The 23,021-nt window shown below is 36.9% G+C and overlaps 1 protein-coding gene across 3 annotated transcripts in view; it reads right to left on the bottom strand.

Annotated features, from left to right (window-relative positions):
• The window catches only part of TMEM117 (transmembrane protein 117), a 570,252-nt gene that overhangs the window by 33,794 nt on the left and 513,437 nt on the right, over positions 1-23,021 (bottom strand). The window contains exon 7 of one of the 3 annotated variants that reach the window (XM_008002946.3): positions 5,072-6,767. The exons of the other annotated variants lie outside the window; for them this stretch is intronic. Coding sequence (XP_008001137.1) covers positions 6,702-6,767 — 66 coding nt within the window. The 3' untranslated portion in view covers positions 5,072-6,701. Of the gene's footprint in view, positions 1-5,071; positions 6,768-23,021 lie in introns of those variants that run through there. 3 annotated transcript variants of the gene reach the window in all.

Below are 23,021 nucleotides of genomic sequence, written 5' to 3'. Positions count from 1 at the left end.
ACATTTCGGAGGGTGGTGGAATGAACCACGCAACTTCCATGGTTTGGTTCCTTCTACTCTCAAAGCATTGAATTTATATGAAGCTTCTCTATGTCAACACTCTATTGCCATAGGATGGACTACTTCCTAAAAGACTCTTCAGTTCATGATGCAAATAGGCTCCTGGCAGGCCCAACCTTTAGGACTCTCCAGATGCATCTAATCATACCTGACTCAAGGTAAATACTGATTGGGTGATCATGTGTTATGCTGTGTATCTCAAGTAGAATAACCAGGATAAAGTCTATGTAACCTCCAAATAGCCAATGGAAAGGAAGTGTCAAGTCAAAAAGAACTAATGCTATCTCTCAGACATTTATTTTGAGAAACTCAAAACACTATCCCATTATTATATTCAAACAGAAATTTGATCAGTCTAAAGCAATATCAGCCAGAAGACAGATATATTTCTAAACAAATATATAGAGCTGAAAAGGCCAACTTGTATAAGGAAAATCCATTTTTCAAATGATTGTGCATCATTTAATTTTTACAACATCATGCATGAAAGTTCAGTTACCTTAGCCTTTGGAAATAATAATAAAAACAGACTACCATGCATCCATTTACTTTGGGTCTGCTAACTTTATTAGTTTTAATATTAATAAAAAGTTATTTATTATGAGTATGCTGGTCAGATTAATTCTAACTGCAAGGTTTCCCCAGTGATTATGGTTCCGCATAGAATTTTCAAAAGAATTTAGAAGATACAAAACTTCTTCCTGTGACTAATTTTCTTTATAGTGTAACACTACTAAAAATTGTTTTGCAAATTAAAAGCACTTTCTTTTCAGTGAATTATTTTTAATTTTTAAAATTATTTTTTAAATGTGGGTACATAGTAGGTATATATATTTATGGGGTACATGAGATGTTTTGATATAGGCATGCAATGCATAATAATCACATCATGAAAAATGGGGCGTCCATCCCCTCAAGCATTTATCTTTTTACAACTTTTACTTATCATGCATATATGTCTGTCTTAAAGAAGAAACAAAAGAGAAAAAGGCAAGAAAAGTGAATACAAATGAAAGGAAGATACATTTAGTCACCAGCCTCATATCTGACCCTAATGCATAAAGGCTGTACTGAGGGCAATTGCTGGGAAATGCAATTTCAGCTTTTATTTTTTTTTAACATATGTCATGGTGATATATCTACTAATGCCAATGCTGTGTAGAGAATGGGAACCTCATCCCAGAAGTATTTCAGTTTTCAAAAATCACTCAGGAAGAGTTGTCAAAAATATTCTGAACTATATTCTAATTGCTGTAACTCACTTGGATTTTGACAAACACAATAGGTTTGGGTTTTTAAATCTTTTTTTTAATCAAACATTCACAAGCAAAATGTAATGAAATTTTCTCTATGTAACTTAGATCAGATTTCTATATGAATCCGAATATATATGTAGGCCTTGAATGAATAAAAGAGTATGTGCCAAGAACATACACTGGGGAAAAGATAGTCTCTTCAATAAATGGTGCTGGGACAACTGGATGTCCATATGCAGAAGAATGAAACTAGACCCCTATCTCTCGCTACATACGAAAATCAAATCAAAATGAATTAAAGGCTTAAATCTAAGACCTCAAACTATGAAACAAATACAAGAAAACATTGGGGACAATCACCAAGACATTGGTCTGGGAAAAAATTTCTTGAGCACTACCCTGCAAGCACAGGAAACCAAAGCAAAAATAGACAAATGGGATCACATCAAGTTAAAAAGCTTCTGCACAGCAAAGGGAACAATCAACGAAGTGAAGAGATAACTCACAGAATGTGAGAAAATATTTGCAAAATGCCCGTCTGACAAGGGATTAATAACCAAAATATATAAAGAGCTCAAATGACTCTACAGGAAAAAATTTAATAATCCAATAAAAAATAGACAAAAGATTTGTATAGACATTTCTCAAAAGAAGACATACAAGTGACAAACAGGCATACGAAAAGGTGCTCAACATCATTGATCATCAGAGAAATGAAAACCAAAATTACAATGAGATATTATCTCACTCCAGTTAAAATGGTTTTTATTCAAAAGACAGGTGATAGCAAATGCTGGAGAAGATGTGGAAACTAGGGGAACCCTTGTACACTGTTGGTGGGAATGTAAAGTAGTACAACCACTATGGAGAACAGTTTGGAGGCTCCTCAAAATCTAACAATAGAGCTACCATATGATCCAGGAATCCCACTGCTGGTTATATATCCAAAAGAAAGGAAATCAGTATATCAAAGAGATATCTGCATTCTCATGTTTGTTGCAGCACTGTTCACAACAGCCAAGATTTGGAAGCAACTTATGTGTCCATTAGCAGATAAATGGATAAAGAAAATGCAGCACATATACACAATATTCAGAGTACTATTCAGCCATAAAACAATGAGATCCTGACATCTACAACAACACGGATGGAACTGGGGGTCATTATGTTAAGTGAAATAAGCCAGGCACAGTAAGACAAACATTGCATGTTCTCAATTATTTGTGGGGTCTAAAAATCAAAACAGTTGAACTCACAGAGATAGAGACTAGAGGAATGGTTACCAGAGAATGGGAAGGATAATGGATACAACAAAAAATAGTTAGAAAGAATGAATAAGACCTAGTTTGACAGCAAAACAGGGTAATTATAGTCAATAATAATTTAATTGTGCATTTTGAAATAACTAAAAAATATAATTGGATTGTGTTTAAAACAAAGGATAAATGCTTGGGGGGACAGATAATCCAATTTCCACGATATGATTATTATGCATTGCATGCCTGCATCAAAATGTCTCATGTGCCCCATAATATATATACTTTGCATATGGCAAGTTGGCTGATTTTTGTTTTTCTCCTTTGCTAGATTGTGATAAAGATATATACCTAGTATGTACTCACAAAAATTAAAAATTAAAGAGTATGTGAGACAAGTTTTTCCTAATGAAGACAGGCTGTTCCCAGCAATTAATTACTTCTGAAAGAGAAAATAATTGGAAGATATTTAATAAAATATCAATGATATGGGCATATGCTTTGGATAAGAACAGAATTCACTGAAAACACAGTCCATTAACTGGCCACTTCTCTGACGACCCATTCTGTATTTCACTTCCTCAAACTGAAATTTGCAAATGAGCCATCTTTGCCTTTCCTGGCTACATCAGGTATACTTTGCATATGGCAAATTGGCTGATTTTTTGTCTTTCTCTTCTGCTAGATTGTGAGTAACTTGAAGGCAAGGACTAGGTCTTAGTCATCTTTTATGTTTCAAGTACCTGGTACAGTGTTTGGAACATAGCAAATGTGTAAAAAATTGTCAAAGGAATGAGTAAGTGAGTGGATGAGTGAATGACTTTCTATTCCATAAGGCAGCTGCACTTTCCTAAATTGGGAAAAGTTGACAGATTAAGCCCTCAGGGAAAGAAGGATGCTACTTCCAAAAGAATGCTCAGCACTTCTCTGGGAACATAAAATGCAGGTTCCAGATGTATTCTCACATGGAGTGACACAGACCAGCAATCAGCACTCTGAAGTGGATCTGACAGGAATGTCAATGGCCATGTTGTGATTAATAATGGAGGGACAGTACAGGCACTCAGAAAAGAGCAGCTTGCACTGCCTAATTTCCTCCATTATCAATTCAGCTAAAGTACCCAGACAACTTGATTCAAGTTTTCATAGCTGTTAAAATAACTACCTCATTCCTATTTTACTGAATGGGTGGCTTTCTTTCAACATGTGGCTATTATAAAGAAACTGATGTATTGTTTGCTTAAACAATAGAAAATCATTGTATAACAGAAGCCCTGGAGAATGAGTTAAATGGGTCTATTAGCTGTTAACTTTCACAGAAAAGAATTAAACATACATCTCCGAAAGTTTGAAGATGCACACTCCATCAAACTCTACAATCTATGCCTTTGTCCTCTTTGAATACTGAAAGCTTAAGTACCTTTCAACCCTAGAGTATTCTTGGGAACATACCTGAGATTTGTATGATTCTAGCACAGTCTGTGAATTTTCTGGCACTCATATTTATTTCTACATCTATGTACCCTAAGTAGAGGTTAAAAATGCATGGCATTTGAAGTCCTTTCAGAATCTGTTACCTGTGGGAAAAACTCCAAACTTTTAATCTAGAAAACTATTCGCCATGGAATAAAAGGTTACAGTATAGGTAGGATTGATTTCAGTGGAAGATTAGACAATGGGAAAAAGAATGCTTTTAACTAATTTGCTCCACGTGTGTGTGTGTGTGTAAATGCAGAGATAATAGAAATTATGGGGGAGAAGATTTACAAATTAATTCTATTTAGTTGTCTAAACAAATAAAAAGTAAATGTCCTTATCAGGAAAAAAAGTGGTTAAAACTAATTCATGGCCTAGAAAAATTATCTTTTCTCATCGGGCATCCCTCAGAAAAGCATTATTTTCAATAATATGCTTACTTCATACAACCACTTGCAAAGAGACAACCATTATGCCACTTCAGTTAGCTGAAGATTTTACTGATATTTTGGCCTATGGCATTTTTTCCCCTGTGTTGGAAAATTCATCAGTTAAAATCCACATTCAGAGGAAGCACTCAACTCTGAAATCACTCTGCTGACTCAAATTGTGTTCTGAAGGGAATTGGTCAGGCCACATTTGACACAACGAGGTACAACTTGGCAACATATGCTGAAGTGACACAGTCTGGGGAACAAGGAACAAAGCATGTCCTGCTGCCTATACCACGGGATCGCACATTATGTGCAAGAGTCTAAAAGACAAATGGACCCATTGAGTACTTTTCTTATTGGGAAAAGGAAAAAGAGGGTGAGAATGAGAGCAAGAACAAGAGTGAGAGAGAGAAAGACTCTTCGTTGAGTATTGTGTGTGCTGCATGTTTCCTGTGTATTTTTGAGGAGGAGATTATGAGCAACCACATTGTATATTTTGAAGCAGGATGAAAGAACCACATTTACCTGATTTATGAACAACTCACACAGAAAAAGCATCATTGTGCAGGAACAGAAAGTGTAATGTAATGGGGAGCCGAGCAAGAAGACATGAGGCAGATGAGAACAGAAGTAGCCTTTATTGAGCTCGCCGGCGAGGTTCACCAGTCCCCCTAGGAGGAGGGCCCAGGAAGTCGCACCTGGGGCAGGTATCAGGGGCCTTTTATAGGGCGAGGTAGGCGGGGTCTGTAGGTTTCGGTTTCCTGAGTTAGATTTCGATTTCTGAGGAATGACTTGTCCAGGAGTTTGCACAGAGCGGGGAGTTTTGGCGGGCTCAGGGTGCTTTTCTGGCGCTGAAAAGTCCTAGCAGGAAGTCCTAGTGGATAAGTCCCGACAAGGGGCCCGCCATGTCAGGTGGTACCGCCATGTTGGGTCTAGGTCCCTGCCTAACAGAAAGTTATATAGGTAAATTAATTCAATCTACTTTTTAGAACACTGCACGTGGAAAGCAACACAGCATTTATAAATTAAGTATAGTACCACGCATTCTGTTCAAAATAATCATTTCAAGAGCTTAATAAAAGCAGGGGATACAATAATAGAAGTTTTGTTTCCCAGTTAAGACTTAGATTGAAATGATTTAAATGAACTTACTTAAAGGTAACCAAATTAAACAAATAAAATGATTTTATTTGTTTCAAACTAATAAAACTTCAGGGGAAAATAATTCAATACTTTAAAAGACATAGTTTAACAGATCACAATTTCTTCATTTGTTAAAAGAGGAAATTTTAGTAGATGATCTGTAAGATTTCTTGCAGGTCCAGAAGATTCTGTTTCTATCAAAGTAAAATAAGCAGCCTTTGTGAAGGATAAGAGATTGCACTGTCCCTAATTATAATCCTATTTACAGAACCCTGAAAGATAATCTAACAGTTCCAGGGTTCACTATTCAGATATATATTTTCAATTTTAAAATGTAGAATTAATTACATCTGTACACACAAAATAACAATAAGAACCAGGAAATAAATAAATACATAACAATGATATATTGACTATGTAAATGAATAGCAGTTGGCTTTCTTTTCAACTTAATCTCCACGGATTTTTGTATTAGTTGGTTTGGTATATCTTTAGCTCTGCCCTGTTTGAATAACAGTTATGATGCTGATTATATTAATAACAGATCCAAATCATTTGGGATCTATTTTGTGCTCCACATTTGACATATTTTCTTATTTAATCATCACAGTAATACTATGAATATGTGTTTCATCTGTTTTATAAAATGAGAAAATATGCACGCATCTCAGAGAGGTAAAGTAACCTACCTAAGGTCTCCCCCATCTATACAGTGACAATTCTAGAAATTGAATCTGTGTCCGACTGAAATCAAGGTGCTGCTATTCCACATGATAAAGGAACTGAGGGGAATATGCCCTGACGAAATGGGAGCTGGTGAAATAATCAGAAATTCAGAGCCAACACAATATCCTCAATATTCCCTCCAGACAACTCGGCTCTGATGACTTTGTGTGGACAACAGTCATTCTGACAGTGAGTCCCACTGGCATGGATGGAACCCCCTTTCCACCATTTTATCACACCAAAGGAGCCCTACTCCCTCTCTTCTGGGCCATTCTCTGCTCCTCCACACCAGCCCCCAAGTCCAACTCAGCCTGTAGCTTGGAAATCTCCTTCCTCTTCCCAGTCGCCAGTTAGTTGAAATCCCTGATGTGATTCCTGATGACTGGTTTAATGCACCTTCTCTCGGTAGGCCCACTCTGTTGAGGGGATAAAGATGAAAGATGATAGCAACGACAGGAGAAGCAATGCAAACAGTTAGATATCCCAATAGAAGGCATAAGAGACCCTGCAATCCTACTCACTGGCCACAACAGGAGACAGAGCCTTGGCCTTTTCCTATCCAGGATCTCCTCTATGTAGCAATGACAGCATGAGTAGAAAAGGAGAGGAGCATTGCAGGCATGTAACTGTGTGACTGAACAATGATGCAGACTGGACACAGGATTCTATCCCCAACAGTTTACTGACAGGCAAGCTTAGAGTCACAAATTTATGTAATACTACATATTTCTCTGTCCATGTTTTTTCTTCAACTCCACCAACATTCCCAAATAATATCTCCACACCCAGATTCCCAAATAATATCTATACCAACCCCAGGTCCTTTATTTAGCACTTCATATCTGCCCAAATTAGGCTTATGCATCACCTCCTTGCATGACCATGATATTTCAACCTGGACAGTAGTTTGATATTCTTACTGTTGCCAACAGGACCAGGTACATGATTTGAGAGGCCTAGGAGAAAGGAAAACATGGAGCCCCTTGTTCAAAAAGCATTAAAAATATGAAGAAGGCAACAACTGTCATTAAATCAAGTACAAAGTTCTTCAGAGCATGGGAAGCAGTGTAACTGCACAAGTGGAATACCTATGAAGCTAGCCCTGGGTGTCTGTTCAGTCTTTACTTGGTGAAAACCATACTCCTAGTTGGTTCTCTTTTAGGGAGGTAAAAACATATGATGACTCTATTATCAAAACTATGTAAAGCAGCAGATGTTTGCTTTTCATCATACCTTACAGTTCTCAGGTGATGTTAATAGGTTACCTATATTTCCCCGACATCATAGTTGTGGTTTTCAACGCAAGCCTGCTCTCCCTACTTATTTCGCAACAATTTAAGACCAGCTTTGATATTTACTACCCATCATCTTTGTGCTCAGCACTGAACAAGCCAGGCAACCTACCATTATGAGCTGCCCCCACCTGTGTGATCTACACCAGCTTCTGGCTTCCAGCTCCTTGACATGAGCAAACCATAAACCCAATATCATGGTCCACTTCAGTGCCAGCAAACACAGTCAAAGATGACCAGCTCGTTCCCAAGCTCCCCAGACTTGGAATATTCCAGTGGAGATTCTGACACTGAGGATGTAAAACTGGATTTTTAATGTTCAGTCACTGTGATATTCCTTCGTCTGTGAATATAATTGATGATTTTAACATTTGTTAAACAGTGATAAAATACACATAAGATAAAATTTACCATCTTAATTATTTTTAACTGTATACTTTAACAGTGTTGAGGACATTTAAATTTTGTCCAACCTGATTACTATCTATCTCTACAACTTTTTTAGTTGTCTCTAACTTAAACTTCATACCCATTAAGCAAGTCCCTGTGTTCCCTGTCCTCCAGGCTCCTGGAAACCACCATTTCACTTTTTGTCTCTACGAATTTGACTAGGTACCTCATAAAAGTGGAATCATACAGTATTTCTCTTTTTGTGATGGATCATTTGATTTTAACTTTTGATGTAAATTTTTCAGGTGAGTGTGGAGACCTGGAAGCAAGTCCCTTTAGGGGCATCAACAGACAACCAGTAAGTTTTAGGGAATTTGCTTATTCCCATAGGAAATAACAACTGAAAGGGAGAGTTGGATCTGTTCCCTGGGTTGGAAATATTCTCATCACCACTTCCCCCAGGCAAAGTCTCTTTTCCGGCTGGGCATGGTGGCTAATGCCTGTAATCTCAGCACTTTGGGAGGCCAAAGCTGGTGGATCACTTGAGGTCAGGAGTTTGAAACCAGCCTGGCCAACATGGCGAAACCCCATTTGTACTAAAAATACAAAAAAAAAAAAAAAAAGGCTGGGCATGGTGGTGGGCATCTGCAAACCCAGCTAGTTGGGAGGCTGAGATACCTAAACTATGAGAATCGCTTGAAGCAGGGGAAGGAGGTGGGGGGCAGAGGTTGCAGTGAGCAGAGATTACGCCACTGCATTCCAGCCTGGGCAACAGAGTGAGACTCTGTCTCAAAACACAAAAACAAAAACCAAAACCAGTCTCTTTTTCCTTTTCTTCTCATTTATCAGGAAGAATGTTAAAAACCTTTGAGGTCAAATGTCTCAATCTACATTTGCAAGGTGGTCTTTTTTAAATTGATTACTAAAGAAGAAAAATAAGCCTTTTTGTCTCATGATAATAAGACAATAATTTAGGTAACCAAACCTGCAAACTTGCCCACTGTTAGATATTTAATGAGTCTTTTTTTTTTTTTTTTTTTTTTGACTAATCAGCAACTCATTTCTGTTTTACCTCTCCTTAGTTCACCCTTTGTACTGGAAACACTTTGCCTACATATGCAGATCGTTGCAGGCTGACCTTGATGAATGGTCTGTGTTTGTGTAATTTAGATTAGTTCAGTAATTGTTTGGAACAGAGGCCAGCAATCTTGCCAGGGGTATTAAACATTCACTTTCAGGACTTAGTGGTCTGTGAGGAAGGAAAGGTCAGACCAAGGTTGCTTTACCACCTTCTCCCAAGGTCATGTCTACTTTTGCTCTCTTTAAGCAGTTGCCCAGAATCCATCAGCTGGAAGCTGGCTGGAAAGAGGGAGGGCTGATTCCCTAGATTTTCCTGGAAGCAGAGATGTAGTAAAAACTGGCTAACTTTAGAAAAAAGTAGAGAGCAAAGCTAAATCGAAAAAGGTAATAAAAGTGTTCCTATGGCCTTTAGATAGGACAAATGACTTTCTGTAGCTCTGCTTTCAATAACCAGTACACTGGAATTGTTCCTGAGAAGCTAGATAGCTGACTTGTAGTTTTACAATATACTTTAAGTTTGTTTTATTATATGGAACTACTTTTTTTTCTTTTAAAATATTTGGGAACTCCTATGAAGTACAAGTAAGAATATGGTAGCCTCTAAGAATTCCAGAGTCTGATCTCTATCCCTTATTTGCTCTGACAATACGCTCAGTTCTGAACAGTTTTCATGATGAGACAACTCACTTGCCATGTCAGCCTCTGTTGGAGTGCCTCACTGCTTAGCGTTCTCCTGCTTCATCTATCCAAAACTGTTTCCTTTAATGTATTCTCTGAGCTTCTAGATTCGATATCCACGAACACTGCTATAATTTCTATCTGTTATTCTTTTCCCAGCTATATAAGCCTTGGATCCTTTATATGTCAGTAATCCTTTATATAAGATGCTTGGATCCTTTGTCATCTGCTGTGGTTGCAAATTCTCTCATGCCATGGTTGTTTCTCCTAACATGTTCTAGTTGGTTTATAGACCCAAACACAGTCACAGGCCAGGCTGACTGCCTCAGAGCAGAGCAAGACTAACACCAACCCTACACTCCCATGTTTAATGAAGCACTATTCACAATAACAAAGATACAGAATCTACTTATAGTCCTTCAATGGATGAGTAAAGAGAATGCAGCATATATACACAGTGGAATACTATTCAATAGCCATAAAAAAGAATGAAATCATGTCTTTTACAGCAAAGTGAATGGAATTGGAGGTCATTATCTTTTATTTTTCATTTTTTATTTTTTTGAGATGGAGTCTTGCTCTGTCACCCAGGCTGGAGTGCAGTGGCACAATCTCGGCTCATTGCAAGCTCTGCCTCCTGGGTTCACGCCGTTTTCCTGCCTCAGCCTCCCGAGTAGCTGGGACTACAGGTGCCTGCCACCACACCTGGCTAATTTTTTGTATTTTTAGTAGAGACGGGGTTACACTGTGTTAGCCAGGATGGTCTTGATCTCCTGACCTCATGATCCGCCCGCCTCGGCCTCCCAAAGTGCTGGGATTATAGGCGTGAGCCACTGTGCCCAGCCCTGGAAGTCATTATCTTAAGTGAACTAAGTTAGACACAGGGAAATACCACAGGTGCTTACCCATAAGTGAGAGCTAAACAATGTGTCCACTTGGGCTGGGCGCTGCACACTTGGGCTGGGCATGGTGGCTCATGTCTGTAATCTCAGCAATTTGGGAGGTTGAGGTGGGAGCACTGCTTGAGCCCAGGAGTTCATGACCAGCCTAGGCAACATGGTGAGACCCTGACTCTACCAAAATATTTTTATCTTCTAATTAGCTAGGCATGGTGGTGTGCACCTGTAGTCCCAGTCACTTGGGAGGCTGAGGTAAGAGGATCACTTGAGCCCAATAGGTCCAGAGTGCAGTGAGCTGTGATCATGCCACTGCACTCCAGCCTGAGTAACAGAGTAAAATCCTGTCTAAGAAAACCATGTACACTTGGACATAGAGACTGGAATGACAGACAATGGAGACTTGGAAGGGTAAGAGATGGGAGGTGGGTGGATCGTGAGAAATTACTTAATAGATGCAATGTACATTATTCAGGTGATGAGTACCCTGGAAGCCCTGACTTGGCCACTGCGCTATGCATGTAGCAGGACTGAACTTGTACCCCATAAATTGATGCAAATTAAAAATATGTGTACAATGCAAAAAATGGTCACATGGTCAGAAATTCAAATATGCCCTATAAGCATATATATGCTTATAATACTAAATCAATGATCTATCCTCCTCCACAACCTCTAGTTCCATCTCCTTCTTGTAAAGGCAACTACTAGATATCCTTTCAGTAAATAAATTCTTGATGTGCATAGCTAAGTAGTTAAATGGTTTGGAATGGGAGACTCAGCTGTTTCTTCCCCAAGCCTCATATATTTTTAAGAGGAAAGGGCCTCTGTAGCTGGAGACTGGCTGAAAAGAGCAGGCAGGCACCACAGATGTTACTGAGAACTGAACTGTGGTAATGCTGGCAAACTTGCTCAGGAAAAGCAGAAAGCACAGCCAAATCACAGTGTTTATAAACACAAGCCTGTGGCCTTTACATTTGATAGGTAAGAAGTAGTACTTCCTTGTTTTGATTGGTTTTCCTTTAATTATAAATGAGGTTGAGCCTTTCTTGGGAAATGTATTAGCCATTTATATGAATCAACTTTCTCTTCATAGTCTTTGCTCGCTTTTTACCTTCATGCATTTGCTTCATTTACGTCATCTTTATTCCTTTGGTGTAAGGAGTTAGGTTCTGATCCAACATTTTTTTTCCCCAAACACCTAGCCAGTGTCTCAAAGGTTACTGAATAATTTACCTTTCCCTGACTGATGTAAAATACCACCTTCATCTTATATTAAATTATTTCTATATGTAGTTATGTTCTAAATCTCTATCCTAATCCAGTGAATTTCTATTTCTTTATAATGCAAAAGCTATTTTAGCTGCAGCTTCATTACAATATTTTAATATCTGGCAGTGCATTGCAGACTTTCCATAGCTAACTCTGCATATATATTTCTTCACTTTAAATGTAGAATTGTCAGGTTCAGAAAAGTCTTCTTGATTTGGATACATTAATATATATATAGGATATATTATACATAAAAATCATATATGAGTAATTTAGGGAAAATTAAAAATATTGATAATATTGAATCCTCCAAAGCAAAGTACTTTATATATATATTTTTTATATACCTCAGCAGAATTTTTAAGAGCTTCTTCACAATAAAATCTACATATTTTTTAACTTTATGCCAGCTATTGTATCTTTTTTGATTGCTTATAATTGTGATAACATCTTTCATTGTATTTTCTGATTACTTACTGATTATAGAAAAGCTATTTGATTTCTGTACAGTATATTAATGTTATAACCATTATCTTTCTGAATCATAATTTTTCTAATAGTATTTGTCCTGATTCTTTTGGTTTTCTGAGTATAGGATCATGTTAACAGCAAGGATGATGATCTTGCTTCCTGCTTTACATCTCTTATTTAATTCCATTGGCTACTACTTCAGATAAATGTCAGGTGTAGGGGATATAATATGGTGGATGTTGTAGATCATTGCAATCAGGGACACGTCATTTCTCTTTTAGTATGACTTTAGTCTGCCGGAAGCTGGAAAATGAAAAACTACGTTTCCCAGGATTTCTTTGAGCTTGGATTCTACCTGCAAGCTAGCAAGCAGATGTTTACACAGGAAATTTGTGAGGGCAGAAATGAAGCAGATTGGACTGTGCTTCTGTTCTATTGATTAGACAAACCAAGAACACGGTCAGAGAGTTTCTGGAGTTTTCCTAACCACAGCATAGATACCCAGTGTTTAATGCCTAGTTTTGTAGGTGTTGAGAAGCAGTGGGTAGGGCAGTCATTTTGCTACTATAGGTCTTCCCTGAGATGGTGTGATCATAGAGCCAATAGTTGGGCAGTGGCTGCAAGATTCCATAGTTTCACAATCACAGCTGATGCAGCAGCTCTCTTGGCAGGTGTTCCACGAGACATACCTGGAAGCTATGCCCAGAGCTTGCTCCACCAACTTTTCCAACAATTTTGAAATCAATTTTGCCACATGGTCCTTTCTACTTAAACTAGCTAGATTGGTTTCTGTTGTCTGCCAGAAACTCTAATGATAAAACATTATTATCTTGCTCCTAACTTTAAAGAAAATACATAGATAATTCTAATATTTCACAACTAAGTATGATGCTGGTTTTTGAATATGTGTGTGTATAATTATATTTGCATCAAACTTTGAAAATACTTTTGAAATTATTCCTTTAATTTCCTCTATACTCATGGATGTTTACACTTCTCATTTCTAATTTTTTTTTTTTACTCCTTGGATTCCTTAATTTTCCATTGTAATAGCAAATTTGTATGGACATGCACTATTTTTGAAAATGTTTTACACATGTTACTTTTAGGCCTATTCCCCACCATCTTTTGTGTGTGTGTGTATATGTGTGTATGTGTGTGTAAAAGATTTGGCCTAGAATTTCATAATGCAGTGTATTACCTATACCTTCCAGCTGTGTTTTATTTGTAAATCTGACCAGAATACAAATTTATGTAATTTATTTAAAACAAAAAGTTAAACAGGATAAGTCTAAAAATAAAATATCCTGCAAACCTTTAGAAGTCACTTTATAGACTGACAAAGATTTATTTATTAACATTTTTAGGTATAATCTTTAATCCATTTCAAATCCACCAAATTATGCTCATTTTTTCTTTATCTTTACCCACATTATCTTAATTTAAAGCAGGACATTGTGTTAAAGTTCTCAAATAATTAATCAATTGCCAAGAGGGTCAAGGTCTGTTTTTAAACCTTTAATGAACCTTTAAAAATACTTCTTATAAAATATTTTAAAACAAGATTCTGAAAGCTTTACCTAATGTAAAGCCTGTAAGATCCCTTAAAATCAGAAATCAATAGTGCTTTTCCTTCTACTTTAAACATTCAGTCAGCATTTCCCCATGTAGGTCAGTGGTTCTTAATCATTCACGGCTGCTCCCTCTGTTCTGCGGTTTGCAATGGAAAGTAACACTGTTAGGCTACATTTTTCTTCATCAGCACTTGATTTATACATTTTTCCCCAAATATCTACGTTCCTTAATTCAATTAATGCCAAGGTACTTGGAACTACAGACTATGATATGCATTTTAATGCGAAATATGTGGTTTGAGAATGGATTGCATGCCGTCACAATAATCCCCAAGGAGCTCTTTCAAGGTTGGTCATCGTCATCTCTATCAGAAGGTACATCGTTTATTTATTTTCCTCTCACAGCTGTATGACTTAGTCCTTTGCAAATACGGAGTCCAATTGTCAGTCTATTGGAAAGACGTCCCTGAAGGATGAAGGGCATGGGTCACTGGAAGCAGGATCACCTGTTCATCTCCTGGGATCTCTTTCTCCCCACAAAGCAGCTCTGTGACATTCTTACCTGACCACTGTCACCAGGTATTGCTAGAATCTGAATGTGTTTCCCAAATTAATTTGTTGAAACTTAGTCAACAATGTCATACTATTAATCACCTCACTTTTAGGTGGTGATTAAATCATGAAGCTATAGCCCTCATGAATGGATTATAAAATAAATCCCTTATAAAAGGGCCAGTTCTTCTGCTCCTTCTACTACATGAGGATACACTCTTCATGGTCTCTGGAAGATACAGCAACAACGTGCCATCTTGGAAGCAGACAGCAGCCCTCACTGGACACCAACACTATGAGTGCCTTGATCTTGAATGTCCCAGCCTCTCTAAGTGTAAGGAAATATTTTTGTTCTGATTAATTGCCTAGCCTCAGGTATTTTGTTATGACAGCACAAATGGACTAAGACAGTACCTTCTGTAAGCTTCCGCAACTGCAAAGGAATATTACACACAAAAGAGGATAAAAGATACCGAACACATTGAGTTTCAAACACTGTTTTAAAAGATCAGCCTTATTTCTTACACGTTTAACTTCATAATACTGCTCCCGTCAGCAGCTTCAATTACTATTATCACTTTTTAGGAATTGCTCTAGCTGAGAGTAGGTCTGATTGATGTTTACTCACATCAGTTTGAATGAATAACTGTAAAACATGTAGAGTGTAGCTTGAACGGAGAAAAGGGAAAGGAAGAACAATCTAGACTTAATCATTTGTAAAGTGCTTGATCTATGACTGATACCATGTTTTACATATATAGCTTTCAAAAAAAAAAACCCTATTTTTTCTAAAGCCTTTAAATGCAACCTTCAGGCACTTTTCCAATGCCTAATGGATTTCTCTAAAACATAAAACCAGGAATCCAGGAACTATTTGTTTCTGGTTTCCCATAAAACTTCATTAATCACCACGGATCACTAAAAATCAGTAAAATGTCATAAAAGCTTGCTTTCCATTTTCCTGCAATTCTAATGCTGACACTTCTATAGTAAAGGGTTGGAAAACGGAATGGGTTAGACATGTTCTAGAATACAAATTAGTAGTTCATGGCAAATAGAAAATATATATAACTGTGTGTCTAAGTATGAAACACATGCGTAATGGTGGTTTTGCTGGCATGAGAACCTTTTTACTCATTACCATCAATTCACTTCTTTTTTATTTTCCTATTTTAAAAACAATCATAGATAAAATTTACTGAATTATTATTCTCTTCATTTTACAGATGAAGACAATAAGGCTTACAAACATGCATAAGATCACAGGGTGAGTAAATGCTGGGACTAGGATTTATACCTCAGCAAAGCTGACTTTAGAATCTGTCCTTTTACGCACAGTACTATACAGCTTTCCCTCAAAACATTCTGCAATAAATTATCAAATGTATTATTATGTGGCCAAAAGTATGAATCAAATAGCTGTACTCATGAAATTAAAAGTTAAACATGGTGCTTGCCACATCCTAAACTGGTTCTACTTATGGAAGGTACATCATGTTTCTTCTACAGAAAAAAAAACCATCTTTGCAACAAATCCATATTTCTGGTTTTATTTCTTATAGTTCAAACATTTCCCCCTTTAGATTATAGTGTACGTAGTTTTAGTGGCAAGAATTGTCACTGATTGCTCATATGTAAGATGATTAACATATTCTACTGTTTTAGCATTATGATACCTATTATAAAGTTGGGTTAATCCAGCAAAATCTGCTTGATTCTCTTCACTGCTATTGTGCAGATTTACAAACAGGTATATATTTTTAACAAAAAAGTGAAACGCTTCACCAACAAAAATCTCTACATGTTTTTACCAAGATTATGTTTTTAGACAATATACATGAAAATCAGGACGACATAATTACTACCATTAGATACATTTTAACTTTAATGATAGACAATTGAAATTCAGGATGTTTTTCTGATAATTCTGGCTCTGCCATTAATTAACCAGATGACCCTGAACATACAAGTTAACCTCTATGAGCATGTACTTCTTCCTTTGTAAAACAGATACAAGTATCATCTTACCTGATGGAACTGCTATGATGATCAATGACAAAATAAGCAATGGGAGTGAATTACAAAATAGTATTTTCATATAAAGTATTATTTTAAAATGATTTTACTCAGAGACTTATTCTGTTTAGACTTACGTGTTATAATCTAACCTAAATATTTTATTCTAAGCATGTTAGTTTCATGCTAAAAGTCACTGATGCCTCCATATTTCTGACCCCACATTTCTACATTCATCTGAATTTTCAAGTGTTTCCATAATCTGACTTCAGGCCACATATCCAGTGTTAGTTGCCACTGTCAATCATCATGGACTCTGTTGCTCTTCTCAAGCCTATCACCATAATGTTCCATATCCCACCTATGGTGGTCCCAATATGCCATGTCTGCTTTTCTCCTTAGTGAATTCTCTTCCAGTCTTCAAAGTCCCAAATTTTCCATGACAATCTCTGGAGCCTATGAAGATTTACAGACAGAGTATACCTCATGTTATAATGCCCTCCTTACATTCTCTGATTTTTCTGTTTGTGTTTTGGCTTGCTCTCCTTATGAAATTATAATCTCATAGTGAAAGGCCATTCTATATACTTTTAGAAGACTTTTACAGTGTTGAGCATATAACTGAATTTTTTTCTTAGATCATGAATCAGATACTCATGAAACAGTACTTTTTAAATGTCACTGTGCCAAGAGTTGAGGAGCGTGGTGGCCACTATTCCACTCCTCGTAGAGAGTATCATGTGGTGGAGGATTCTGTCCTATGCCCAGGCGTTAAGAGTTGCAAGGTTCTCTTAATGGGAGAAACCTCCTTTCTGAAGCCCAGTGCCCCACAAACCAAACCTTTAGTAATCATGCCAGGTGTCTCAGAAGAGATGACTCTTAAGCTAAAAATCTCTGAAAGAATAAGAATCATCCAGGTGAAATGTGCACCAACCACATTCTTTATAGCTTTCCAAGATGATTAAAAAAGACTTGGGGTTCACCTGAGACCCAGAGCTGCACCATGCCTTTTCAAGAGCCTCAGTGACAATCATGTACTCCTAATTCTTGATAAGGGAGCTTTTCCATACAGTCACACAGCTTTGCTTAGCCAATCTAATGATATGCAGGATGAATGTTATTTTCCTAAAGTCAATGAATCCCTTCCCTTAATTATATTACCACATACTTGACCTGAAATAAAAAGTCCTGCATTGACTGTATTTCCACAGCAGATACAATATTATGTCATAATTACTTGTCTTGACGGTCTTTGTCATGCATAGCATTTGAAATCATTCTTAAGAAGAAGAATACAATCTTATTAGGCACTAAGCAAAAGTTTGTCATCAAAAGAGAAGTCCAAGAAAGAACATTATTGTTTACTAAATGCACACTATGTGCCAGCCACCAGGAAATCTATTTTAAAGTCTCCAAAATTCTATTGAGGTAAATAAAATAATTCATTTGGTAAATGAGAAAACAGAGGTTTCAGAGAGGTTTAGCAACTGCCCTCAGGATACAGCAGACAGATTTGAAACCCAAGTTCATAACCATTTAAAGCCCAGTTCTTTCCTTTCATCACCCTCTTCATAGGGTTGATCAGTCAGAGAGGTAAACTCTAACCAGGCTCCCCAGATCATGCCATGTCTCTCCCCTTTTCAGTGTTTTTCTATCTCTCTTTACTTCTCCATAATACAAATCACCACAACTTGAACATATGTGTGTTAGTCTGTTCTCATGCTGTTATCAAGAACTGTCCAAGACTGGGTAATTTAATTTAAAGGAAAGGTTTAATTGATTCGAGTTCCACAGGGCTCTAAGTTTCCTCAGGAAACTTACAATCATGGAGGAAGGGGAAGCAAGCACATCCTTCTTCACATGGTGGCAGGAAGAAGTGCCAAGCAAAAGGGGAAAAGCCTCTTATAAAACTATCAGATCTTGTGAGAACTCACTCACTATCATGAGGACAGCATGAGGGAACTGCCCCCATAATTCAATTTCTGCCCACCGTGTCCCTCCCATAATAAGTGGGGCTTATGGGAGCTACAATACAAGATGAGATTTGGGTGGGGACACAGCCAAACCATATCAATATGTATTTATTTCTATGATTTATTAATTAATATCTACTTCTATCACAAGATTCCAGGCTCCAAAAGGGAAGTTCCAGTTTCATCCACCATATTTTATGCCCAGGGCCTGGCATATTGTTTGTGTTTAAAAAGCTCTTACCAAATAAATGACACTACTCCATGCAGTACACTTACTCCATGCACTCTGAAGCAAGAAACTTGGAGTTGTTGATCAAAGGCACTTCCAGTAAGAACAATGCAGTCTCAAATTGGTGAGAGATGTGTAAATTGTCTGGTGGTTTTGACAACACAATTGCCATCAATTTTGAAATATTAAGGAACACTCTTCAGTAATCATTTACATCTTATCAAACTGTAATAAAAGTATGTAATGTATTAAGAAACTGTCAATGTACAAAGACATTTTAAATCTCTTAATGTCAGTTGCAACAGAATTGGTATAGCTTTATATAAGTTATTTTAAAGTAAAAGAGATCTTAAAGTTATGGATATTTTCAGTCCCCTAGTATTAATTAAAACTGTGCACGCACGCGCGCGCACACACACACACACAAACACAGAATTATACTTCCTATGAAAATGCTGGGAAATGATGATACTCAATTTAGGACATTTTATTTCTAGTCAAGCATTTCTCTAGGGGTGTGTGTGTGTGTGTGTGTGTGTGTGTGTGTAGTAGCAGTAGTTTGTTTAATTTGTTTTTATAAGCTCCTAGCTGGAAGCTGGCTCTGCCTAAAATGTTTCATAGACTTATGAAAATTCTATAATTAATTCCATATATATTCTTTATATATTCCATATATAAAGAATTCTCCTAATTCTATGAAATTCTAGAATTCATAGAACTCTCACAGGGCTTGAGAATTTAGATATTAATTATGCCAGGATTATAACTTTTAACTTAGATTACAACAAAGATCTAGAACAATTTTATCAGTGGTCATATTATTATAAAATATTCAAAGGTAGGCTTAAATAAGCCCACTTGATTTTCTTTTCCTTTGGTCCAGTTCTTTGTCTGATACAGAGCAATTTGGCATAACCCAAAGACTGGCTTTGTTATTCTAAGTAAGAAGATATTTTTTCCACCTTCTAGTAAGAAGTGAAATGCTCTACACAAACTTATTCCATTCTTGCAAAGTGAAGAAAAGAAGGAAAGCTATTAAAATAAAACTATGCAATTTATTTATTATAGCAACACTTAGTTTTATTACTCCCATTTTATAGATATGGAAAACTGGAACCCAGAGAGGTTAAATACAGCCAGTGTACCAGAGCTGATAAGAGATGCAGTCAAGATGTGTCTTCTCTGGGACTTGGTTTACATACATGTAACAGAAAAAGTGGCTCTTCCATCCACATGTGCCTGAAATATGTGATAAATTGATTAATAAGTGTGATGCCTCTAGCACAGAGTTGATGATTGGTAGGCACTCACACATTATTAATAAATCTTATTATCTTAATTAATTAAATTTATTTTTGGCAGCACAGATAAAACCTATGTGCCCAAGGTGACAAGAATAAAGTTTTCTTCATCAGTCAATGAATTAGCGAGTGTCACTAAGTACTGCTGCAGAGTTGGGTGTTTGGGATACTGACGGCTAGTAGCAGGCATGGATTTGGTCTCCAGGTATCTACTCCCTAGAGGAAGGGAAAAATTTCCAATGGACAAGAAAGGGTATTCAAAATTTTGAGCAGTAAATTGTTGAATTCTATAGGAAGCTTGGAAAGACAGTCAATACTGTCCATTAAATGTAAATGAACTACACTGCATCATTAATTCATGAACAATTACCCTGCTATCTAAACAGTCAACATTTAAACTTAAATTGATAAGCAGTTCTTTCTTAATCATTTAAAGGTTCTTTAGCTCTTGAGTGTGGAGGCTGTGCCCAGAGGAAATAAATATGCCAGCCCGAGAAACACCGGGCTTTTTCAGTGATGGTTGGACCCTGAAGACAACTCTCAGCTTATGAAACACCATGGTTATTAAAGCTGACAAAGATCTCAGAGGATCTTACCTCTCATGTGACAATGTCTGATTTGACACCCATGTTGCTTTATTTACTTTGTAGTGTAGTGTCTTAACTTAAAAAATCACTTAGATGATCAAAGAGTTTAATAGTACCGCTAAGGTGGCTCACCTGCTGCCAACAAAAAAAGAAAAAGAGAGAGAAAAAAAAAAGATTTATTTTTTTATATAAAGGTCCCACCAGAAGAAATACTAGAGTGGAATCAAACGCCCTTACTGGAGATCTAAATCAAATATTCAGTGGTCACCTCCACACAGAAATTGACCAAATCATAAATGTTGTGATTCTAGACTTTGTTTACATATTGATTCCTGGGAAATCAAATAATTTGGCGTTAGGTTCCCAGACTTGCTAAACAATGTTTTTAAACTTATAGTTTAGCTGAAATACTCTCAGTTTTAAATTAAAAATGTAAAATAGTGTAAAACAATGCCATTACATTATAGTAATATAACAAAATAGTGAGACCCTGCTGCTACTTCTATCCAGAAGGAAGTTTCCTTCCACGTGTGAGTGTGCACACACGTGGTCAATGTGTGGATGTTGGTGAGGTGGAAACATTACCTCCATGCACAAGCTGCCTATGGACAGAGGATTTCTGCAAATCACATACAATAATTGGTTGTTTTTGTTTTCTAATTTGTCACAGGATTAGTGAGTATTCAATTAGAATCAAGATCTTGGACTTGTCCAATGTGGTAGTCACTAGCTACATGTGGCTGTTAAACACTTAAAATATGGACAGGTAGAATTGAGATGTGCTGTAAGTATAAAATGCACACTAACAATTTTGTATGAAAAAATAATGTAAAATATCTCGTCAATAATTTTATATTGATTACAGGTAAAATTATAGTATTTTTAATATATTGAGTTAAATAAAAGATGTTATTAAAATTAATGTTACATGTTCCTTTTTTAATGTGGCTGCTGGTTACCATTACACATGTGGTTCACAATGTATTTCCATTGGACAGAGCTGCTTTAGAGCAGTCAGGAGGCTTTTAGGGTTATTAGGAGGAAAATCCCCAAATAACTTAGAAATAAAGGTTTTATTTATTTATTTATTTATTTATTTATTTATTTAATTTTATTTTTTTGAGATGGAGTCTCGCTCTGTTGCCCAGGCTGGAGTGCAGTGGTTTGATCTTGGCTCACTGCAAGTTCCGCCTCCAGGGTTCACACCATTCTCCCGCCTCAGCCTCCCAAGCAGCTGGGACTACAGGTGCCCGCCACCACGCCTGGCTAATTTTTTCTGTTTTTAGTAGAGACAGGGTTTCACCATGTTAGCCAGGATGGTCTTGATCTCCTGATCTCATGATCCACCCGCCTTGGTCTCCCAAAGTGCTGGGATTACAGGCGTGAGCCACCGCACCCAGCCAATAAAGGTTTTATTTTAACTACATAAACAAGTTCATAACTTTTTTAAAAAAACAGTTCCTCATTAAAAAAATGCAAATCAAAACCACAATGAGATACCACTTCACATTCGGTAAGATGGGTACAATCCCAAAAAATCCAGAAAATAACAGTGTTGCAGAGGATGTGGAGAAATTGGAACCCTTGTGCATTGATAGTGGGAATGTAAATGGTATGGCAGTTCCTCAAAAAATTAAAAATAGAATTACCAAATGATCCAGGAATTCTACTTTTGAGTGTATTTCCAAAAAAAAAAAAAAAAAAAAAAAAAAAAAAAACCCTGAAAGTAGGAACTTAAACAGACAAGACATTTCTATGCCCATCATACAAATGTTCATAGCAGCATTATTCACAAAAGAAGGAAGCAACCCAAGTGTCCATGGATGGATCAATGGATAAACAAAATATGGTATATACATACAAAGGCATAGTAATTAGCCCTAAAAAGAAAGCAAATTCTGACACATGCTATGACAGGGATAAACCTTAAAGACATTATGCTAAGTGAAATAAGCCAGACATGAAAGGATAAATGCTATATGATTGCACTTGTATGAAGTACATAGAGTAGTCAAATTTATAAAGACAGAAAGTGAAAGAGTGGTTGCTCAGGCAGAAGGGGAAAAAGGAATGGGGAGTTATTGTTTAATGGACACGGAGTTTCAGCGTCACAAGATAAACAATTTCTGGAGATGCTTGGTGAGCTGGTAGTTGTGTTGAAGAAAATAATATTCTGACACTTTTTTAAATGATAAGGAAGACTTAATTCAGACCATTGTGATAGATGTCAACACTATCACAACTGGAAGAAAGGTTGGGTTGAACACCAAGTAGGGTACAGACAGCTGGGAATTACAGTTTCATGTACAACTTTCTGAAGACTTATTCTGGCTAAGTGAGGTTGACCAGTTCAGACTAG

Source organism: Chlorocebus sabaeus, chromosome 11, assembly GCF_047675955.1.
Source record: "Chlorocebus sabaeus isolate Y175 chromosome 11, mChlSab1.0.hap1, whole genome shotgun sequence".
In the NCBI taxonomy this organism is placed as follows: domain Eukaryota; kingdom Metazoa; phylum Chordata; class Mammalia; order Primates; family Cercopithecidae; genus Chlorocebus; species Chlorocebus sabaeus.
This window is presented reverse-complemented; position numbering and strand designations above follow the sequence as displayed.